The 8,557-nt window shown below is 44.2% G+C and overlaps 1 protein-coding gene across 3 annotated transcripts in view; it reads right to left on the bottom strand.

The window, feature by feature from the left end:
* zyx (zyxin) overlaps positions 1 to 8,557 on the bottom strand; it is a 28,713-nt gene that overhangs the window by 5,474 nt on the left and 14,682 nt on the right. For all 3 annotated transcript variants that reach the window (XM_008298179.1, XM_008298180.1, XM_008298178.1), the window contains exons 3-6: positions 6,258 to 6,517; positions 4,479 to 4,574; positions 1,471 to 2,043; positions 85 to 226 (exon numbers count right to left, since the gene is read on the bottom strand). In XM_008298179.1, coding sequence (XP_008296401.1) covers positions 85 to 226; positions 1,471 to 2,043; positions 4,479 to 4,574; positions 6,258 to 6,517 — 1,071 coding nt within the window. The remainder of the gene's footprint in view (positions 1 to 84; positions 227 to 1,470; positions 2,044 to 4,478; positions 4,575 to 6,257; positions 6,518 to 8,557) is intronic.

The following is an 8,557-nucleotide window of genomic DNA, read 5'->3' as shown; positions in this document are numbered from 1 at the left end:
ATGGACAGGTGTGGTGATGGACAGGTGTGGCGATGGACAGGTGTGGCGATGGACAGGTGTGACGATGGACAGGTGTGCTGTTACCTGTCGGGGGGGAGGTGATGACAGGTGCATGTGTGTCCATGTCTTTAATGAAGTCCTTGGTCATCCTCTCCAGCTCCTCCACCTCCTTCATGTTTAGAGGAACGCCTCCACCTGGGATCAGGATCGGACCTGGAGGGGAAGGCTGCTCAGAGGAGGAGGAAGAGGAGAAGGAGGAGAAGACAAAGAAAGACAAGAAAAGGAAGAGGAAGAGGAGGAGAATGAGAAAGAAGAGGAGGAGGAGGAGAAGAAGAAGAAAAAGAGGAGGAAGAAGTAGAAGGAGGAAGAGGAAGAAAAGTAGATGAAGAAGAAGGAGGAGGAGGAGGAAAAGAAGATGACGAAGGAGGAGAAGAAGGAAGAGAAGGAGGACAAGGAGGAGAAGAAAAAGAAGAAGCGCATGAAGAAGTAGAAAAAGGAAGAGGAGGAAAAGTAGAAGGAGGAGGAGGAGGAGAAGAAGAAGATGATGAAGGAGAAGAAGGAAGAGAAGGAAGAAGAGGAGGAAAAGTAGAAGGAGGAGGACGAGAAGGACACGAAGGAGAAGAAGAAAAAGAGGGACAAGAAGAAGAAGAAGAAGATGATGATGGAAGAGAAGAAGAAGGAGGAGAAGGAGGTGGATAAAAAGAAGATGGACAAGAAGAAGAACAAAAAGGAGGAGAAGAAGTAGAAGAAACCATCAGTGTACATCTAATCATTACCTACATCCGGTCAACAACGGACTCTGTGTTGTTTTTAGTTTACTAGAAATATCACAACACGTATAATTTAGAATATAAAAATAATGAAGAATACAAACAATACAGAAGGCGGCTCATTTCCTCTCAGATCAATAGTTTTTCTGCTGAACCATCTCTGGTTTACCATCTGGACCGTATACATTATAAACATCTAGAAAGAGATTTGAGCTACAACATCTCAGCAACTATTAAAGATAAAAACTATGAAATACTTGGACACAAAATGACAAAAAAAAGTGATTTTTGTTGAACCTTTATAACTGATTGAGCAGATTAGACAAATGTTTCTTAAATGGGCATATTTCTCCTTTTCTTTGTAGACATGAACCTGGTTGGAGGAGACTTGTTGTGTAGTTTTGTGTCATTTCTTCATCATCAACAACAGATATTCTAACAGAACAAACCTCCATTGTTCTGTTTCCTACACACAACTGGAGCTACATCCAATAATTACTGCTTGTGTTCGTCAAACTGTTGGTTCTACAGGAAGCATGAAAGGTAAGATTAGATCCTGGAAACATCACCTCACACCTGAGCAGAGTTCCTGCAGTGGAAAGATGCTCGTTGTTTCATGCAACGTTCCTCATTAAAACCTGACGTGTCCAGAATTTCCATCTACCGACAATAAACCATTTGTACTTTTCTCTTAACGTACCGTGGATGCAGGGGTGGTTTTCATCGGCTGGCTGAAGGAGGAGGGAGGAGAGGGCATCGTCTTGGGTGGAGGAGGAGCAGCAGCAGCAGGCGGGTTCTGGTTTGCATTCACTGGGCCGGTAAAGCCCGGACTCTTTATGTGGTTCGGAGCCAGTGCTGGAGCCACGTTACTGGGAGCAGCAGGAGGAGCAGGAGGAGCTGCAGGAGGTGGAGGGAAGGAGCTGCTTGCTGCTGGAGGGGAAGGTTTGGGAGCGCTGCTCACCGGGCTGGGCACCTGGTTCAGGTTCTGGTTCAGGTTCTGGTTCAGCTTCTGGGCTAGAGACGCGGACGACGTCGTGGGTCTCCCTCCGAACCCAGACTTTGGCGCCACACCTGGAGCCTTGGCGGCGGGGCCGGGTCCGGAGCCGTGGTTGTTCTGTCGGTTGGTTCTGGCTTTGAGCTCCTCGGCCCACGGGGCAGGAGGAGGCCGGTCGCCCATCTCCGGGGGAGGCAGGAAGGACAGCGCCGGTTTGGGAGCAGTCGGAGGAGGAGCCGCGGGTTTGGGTGCTGGTGCTGACGAATACTGGCCCGGTATCTGTGGACAAAACCACGAAACGATGACAATCTGTAACGTCAGAAACACATCAGGCTGCAACGCTCTGATCCACAAGAGAATCTGATAGAACTTCATTTACTCTCAGTTCTCAAGGTTCTTGGAGTTTATTTAGCAAAGTTTGTTTGTCCACATGTGCAGCAACATGAGCAGAGTTCTGAACCACGAAGCCAGAATAGTGGGTTATCAGCTATGTTGAGAGTAAAGTCAGAGTTTTCAGTTTCACGAAGGTAGCTCTCTTTTTACCTGGCTAGATCTCCATGGTAACTGATGCTGCTGAGATAGATCTCCATGGTAACTGATGCTGTGGAGCCAGATCTCCATGGTAACTGATGCTGCTGTGCTAGATCTCCATGGTAACTGATGCTGCGGAGCAAGATCTCCATGGTAACTGATGCTGCGGAGCTAGATCTCCATGGTAACTGATGCTGCGGCGCTAGCTCTCCATGGTAACTGTTGCTGTGGAACCAGATCTCCATGTTAACTGATGCTGCTGAGCTAGATCTCCAGGGTAACTGATGCTGTGGAGCTAGATCTCCATGGTAACTGATGCTGTGGTGCCAGATCTGCATGGTAACTGATGCTGTGGAGCTAGATCTCCATGGTAACTGATGCTGTGGAGCTAACCTGGTCGGGAGCAGGTTGTGTTCAGAGTTTAGGACTGAAATCGGCTGAAAGAGCGTCTCCCTTTAACCAGATGGTTTCATGATGATTATTTCTGAGCGATCCAGATTCTCAGCTGAGGGAATGTGTTTTATCTGCTAACATACTGAGCTGTGCGTTACTAATATCACTGAATGAAGCCGTGTAGTTACAATATCACACACTGTAAATATCACGTTGCCATGGGAACCAGACGTGTATTTACTTGATGATGCAGGAATCACATCAATATGTTTTTATGTTTGGTCCGTTTACTCTGCTGCTACTGCAGCTGATAGAACACAGATTAGAACATGGATTATTCTGCTGGTATTTATTACAGAGAACATTAAATCAATAACATTAATTCACTTTGATTAAAGTGATTTCCTGCATTATGGGACAGTGTCAGAACTAAATGACTTTCAATTAAAGATCAGGTTTAAATATATGAAGTTTAAAGTTTAGCTTTAAGCTGTCTGTTGGAAATAATCAGCTGCATCAGTAAAATATTATATATTAACATGTTTAACAGTTTTCCACCAGCATTCCTGTCTTCATCATTTGCAGTAGCGGCGCTTTTTACTGTCATAAATGTTTATATTCCTCATCGTTCTCCATTAAAACATGTTGACTGAAGCAGCTGCACACGATCGGTTCATTTTGAGCAGAAGAAGAGTCACGTGATGCGTTCAACGCCTGCTTTTATGTGAACAGAGTCTGAAGCAGAAAGTCTGAGTTGACGAAGAAAGTTGATAAACACCTTCTGATACCTGATATCTCTGGCTGGGGTTTAGTTTTTGTTGAGCTGACTTACACAAAGAAAGCCTGGATATGTCCAACTTTCTTCATAGTACGGCCCTCAGGAGAGAAACTTTGAAGAGGAAGATTTGGCTGCAGAAATCAATCAGCTGTATGAAATATTGATAAAACAGGTTCTCTGTCTGCAGCAGCTGTTAGTTGGATCATTTAAATCAGCAGCACAGAGTTCTGGATGATAAGATAGAAAACTGCTCAGAATGTTTACATTAAAAAAAAAGGTTCCAAACGACTATTATCTGCCTCTTTTTTTTAATGTGATGTTTTATTTTCTCTGCAGATGCACTCTCCTATAAAAATCCCTCCAATCGCTCTGGAATGATTCATTCTTTCCAAACAGAGTTATTCGAGTCATCTGCTGAAAAAAATTCCTGCTATTTTTTTTTTTTTCATATTGCAGGAAAACAAAATATCAGTGTCAGTTTTTTGTTTCCATGATCCCGATGCACACGAAAACAGGCTAATTCACTGCAAGGAACATGAAACCTCCAACAGAGAGTCAACGCTGGAGCCGCAGACACTTTTATTATATTAAATGAGTAGCTGTGATTAAAGCAAACACTGAGAGCTCCGCAGTTTGAGCTTATCAGAAGTGCTTCATCTTCCTGACGTTTCTGTTCCAGCTCTGAGCCAACAGGACGCTGCTCTGATCCAGGATCTCTCCATTTATGGCCTCTAACTGCTGCTCTGGCATCAGCGAATCGCCGCATATCCAACTTTCTGTTTCAGTCTGCTGTGTGTTCACTTCACTCCTGATTGAGCTTTCGACCTGCACAGACGAGTGAAACTAACTCTCCAAACTCTTTCCACTGACCCGCGGAGCTTTTTTTTTTTTCCCTCTTTACTCTGTGACTCATTCTGGTTTTTCTATTTCCTCTGAGTCAAAGCAAGCCTGCTGTCATTTTCCTTCTCATCCGTTCTCTGCAGAAACTTAAGAGTCCGTTATCGATTCGTACCTTCGGATTGAAGGGTCCTCTGGTCTCCATCTCGGACAGCAGGTCGGTCAGGGAGTCGAGCTGTTTATCGAAGCTCGTCTGCTTCTCCACCAGCCTCTGATGGTCACAAAAAGTAGATTTACTCACAGGAGGAACTGTTAGCGTCAGTAAATATACATGAACAAGATGTTATGGTGACACATCAGATGAAGGAGGCAGAATGAAATGTGGTGACCGAGGTGGAAAACGCAGAACGAAAGAACGATGATAAACAAACGTAAAGTGAGGTGATTAAAGGGGACGTATTCTGTTTATTTCCAGCGGCATATTTATGTTCTGTGCCTCTAGTAGAGTAGCTCTGCATGATTCAGAGCACAAACAGACACTTATTTACATCAGACTGCCTGTTCTGCAGCCCTTCATTACGGTGTCTCGTAGGGCTGAACGATTAATTGCATTATATCGCGATATGATAGAACGAGATTTTGTAACCGCAAGGGCCGCGATTTCACTGGTCACGTGACCAGGCGGCGTGACCTGCTTTTGTTTACGCCGAGTGAGGCGGAGCAGAGCGGTACGAAGAGGGAGTGAAGACGCTTTAACCTGTTGCACAACGGCCACAGCCTCAACAGAAGCCGACACAGACGATACTTTGGTGTCAAAGCGTGGCAGCACATCATCTGTGTGGAAATATTTTGCCTTTAAGACAGAGGACGCTACGCAGATCCAAGTATTCTGCAGAACTTGCTGCGCTCCGGTTGCTACTTCACGTGCAGTGATGTGCGGTCAGGGGATGCAGACCCTCACCTGACATCACGAAAAGAAAAAAATATATACTGATAAAATAATTTAAATGGTTATATTTATCCAGTGATTTGTACTATAAAATATTTATTTTTTCATTTAGCCTCGTCACTTTTGATGATTTTTAAATTCAAAATAGCTGAATTTTTGCTATTTCCCATTCAACTGCTTGGAAGAGAAGCTGGTGAGGCAGCGGCGAACTGAGCCTCACCTCGAATCGCGCAATCCCTCCCTGCGCTGTCTGCCATGCGTCGGCTGTCACTGCATGGCAGCCAGCGCAGTGAGGGATTGCGCAATCCAAGTGAGCCTCACCTGGAAAACATTGCTGCTGGCTGTCATACTCACATTGCACTTGAGTATAAAGCCTGCTGCTGTTGTTTGCAAAGTAATTTTGCTTCCTTAAGGTTTACGAAGGACATTCTTGAAGTTTATTTTATGTTCACTGGTTTTATTTACCTAAAAATGTCAAATTGGTTAAAGCGGATATAATTGTTCTTGTACTTTAGCGTGTGTGATGTTTCTGACTGAAATAGGTAAATAAATAACAATAAAAATTTCATGGATACCAGTTTATATTTTCAGTTTATGATTAAAACAAAAAGAAAAAAGAAGTTTGAAGGGAATCAGAGATGGTCGAGAAGATGATTTAAGATGGAATAAACAGTCTGTGTTCATTTAAACATGAGTCTCTTTTTTCATGATTCTCTGTTTTCTACTTTTAACCCTGAAAAACGACTTAAATCCATTAACGGATGCTTTTGTGTCCTGATGAACCAGCTGGAACTAATGCAGCCCCACAATAAACATCAACCACAAGAATGCTTTCAGCGTCTACAAACTATTAAACCAGCGACACAAAACGACCATAATCCTGTTAGCGGCATGACGCTGGGACTAATCATGATTTCATTTGTGGGAGAATCTCTGAACGCAGCACGTCCTGCCAACACTCACGGTGGACACACAAACACGTCAACATGCAGCTGAAGGACTCACCTGTGGGTTCCCAGCAGCACTGGGAGCACTGGGAGCACTGGGGGGAGGCGGTGGGGGAGGCGGAGGCGGAGGGGAGGGACAGGTGGGTGGGCAGGGGCTCTCCTCAGGGGGGGCGGGGAGGGGCAGGTCATCGGCCACCGGAGGCGGGGCCGGGAAGGTGGGGGGCGGAGCATCGGAGGCGGTGGGTGTGGTTTGGCATTCAGGGGGAGGGGCTGGCAAGTCATCGTCATCCAGTGGAGGAGGAGGGGGGGGCGGGAAGTCTGACAGAAAGCAGGGATGTGATTGGTTAAACAGCCGTCACGAAACAATGACATCATCCTTAATCTGACAAAGCAGGTCAGCTGATTTAACACCTCTGAACCTCCAGCAGCTGCTTCTTGGCTCCGCTCTCATTTTTAATCACTGTATACTNAGATCTCCATGGTAACTGATGCTGTGGAGCTAGGTCTCCATGGTAACTGATGCTGTGGAGCTAGGTCTCCATGGTAACTGATGCTGTGGAGCTAGGTCTCCATGGTAACTGTTGCTGTGGAGCTAACCTGGTCGGGAGCAGGTTGTGTTCAGAGTTTAGATTTAAATCGGCTGAAAGAGCGTCTCCCTTTAACCAGATGGTTTCATGATGATTATTTCTGAGTGATCCAGATTCTCAGCTGAGGGAATGTGTTTTATCCGCTAACATACTGAGCTGTGCGTTACTAATATCACTGAATGAAGCCGTGTAGTTACAATATCACACGCTGTAAATATCACGTTGCCACGGGAACCAGACGTGTATTTAGTTGGTGATGCAGGAATCACATAAATATGTTTTTATGTTTGGTCCGTTTACTCTGCTGCTACTGCAGCTGATAGAACACAGATTAGAACATGGATTGTTCTGCTGGTAGTTATTACAGAGAACATTAAATCAATGACATGAATTCACTTTGATTAAAGTGATTTCCTACATTATGGGACAGTGACAGACCTAAATGTACTTCCATACAAGATCAGGTTTAAATATATGAAGTTTAAAGTTTAGCTTTAAGCTGTCAGTTGGAAATAATCGGCTGCATCAGTAAAATATTATATATTAACATGTTTAACAGTTTTCCATTCCTGTCTTCATCATTTGCAGTAGCGGCGCTTTTTACTGTCATAAATGTTTATATTCCTCATCGTTCTCCATTACAACAACGTGTTGACTGAAGCAGCTGCACACGATCATTTCATTTTGAGCAGAAGAAGAGTCACGTGACGCGTTAAACGCCTCCTTTTATGTGAACAGAGTCTGAAGCAGAAAGTCTGAGTTGACGAAGAAAGTCGATAAACACCTTCTGATACCTGATATCTCTGGCTGGGGTTTAGTTTTTGTTGAGCTGACTTACACAAAGAAAGCCTGGATATGTCAAACTTTCTTCATAGTACGGCCCTCAGGAGAGAAACTTTGAAAAGGAAGATTTGGCTGCAGAAATCAATCAGCTGTATGAAATATTGATAAAACAGGTTCTCTGTCTGCAGCTGCTGTTAGTTGGATCATTTAAATCAGCAGCACAGAGTTCTGGATGATAAGATAGAAAACTGCTCAGAATGTTTACATTAAAAAAAAAGGTTCCAAACGACTATTATCTGCCTCTTTTTTTTAATGTGATGTTTTATTTTCTCTGCAGATGCACTCTCCTATAAAAATCCCTCCAATCGCTCTGGAATGATTCATTCTTTCCAAACAGAGTTATTCGAGTCATCTGCTGAAAAAAATTCCTGCTATTTTTTTTTTTTTCATATTGCAGGAAAACAAAATATCAGTGTCAGTTTTTTGTTTCCATGATCCCGATGCACACGAAAACAGGCTAATTCACTGCAAGGAACATGAAACCTCCAACAGAGAGTCAACGCTGGAGCCGCAGACACTTTTATTATATTAAATGAGTAGCTGTGATTAAAGCAAACACTGAGAGCTCCGCAGTTTGAGCTTATCAGAAGTGCTTCATCTTCCTGACGTTTCTGTTCCAGCTCTGAGCCAACAGGACGCTGCTCTGATCCAGGATCTCTCCATTTATGGCCTCTAACTGCTGCTCTGGCATCAGCGAATCGCCGCATATCCAACTTTCTGTTTCAGTCTGCTGTGTGTTCACTTCACTCCTGATTGAGCTTTCGACCTGCACAGACGAGTGAAACTAACTCTCCAAACTCTTTCCACTGACCCGCGGAGCTTTTTTTTTTTTTCCCTCTTTACTCTGTGACTCATTCTGGTTTTTCTATTTCCTCTGAGTCAAAGCAAGCCTGCTGTCATTTTCCTTCTCATCCGTTCTCTGCAGAAA

The sequence above is a fragment of the Stegastes partitus genome, unplaced genomic scaffold (genome assembly GCF_000690725.1).
Source record: "Stegastes partitus isolate 25-593 unplaced genomic scaffold, Stegastes_partitus-1.0.2 Scaffold1292, whole genome shotgun sequence".
NCBI lineage: Eukaryota > Metazoa > Chordata > Actinopteri > Pomacentridae > Stegastes > Stegastes partitus.
Note: the sequence above shows the minus strand (reverse complement) of the source record. Positions and strands in the feature narration are given on the sequence as shown.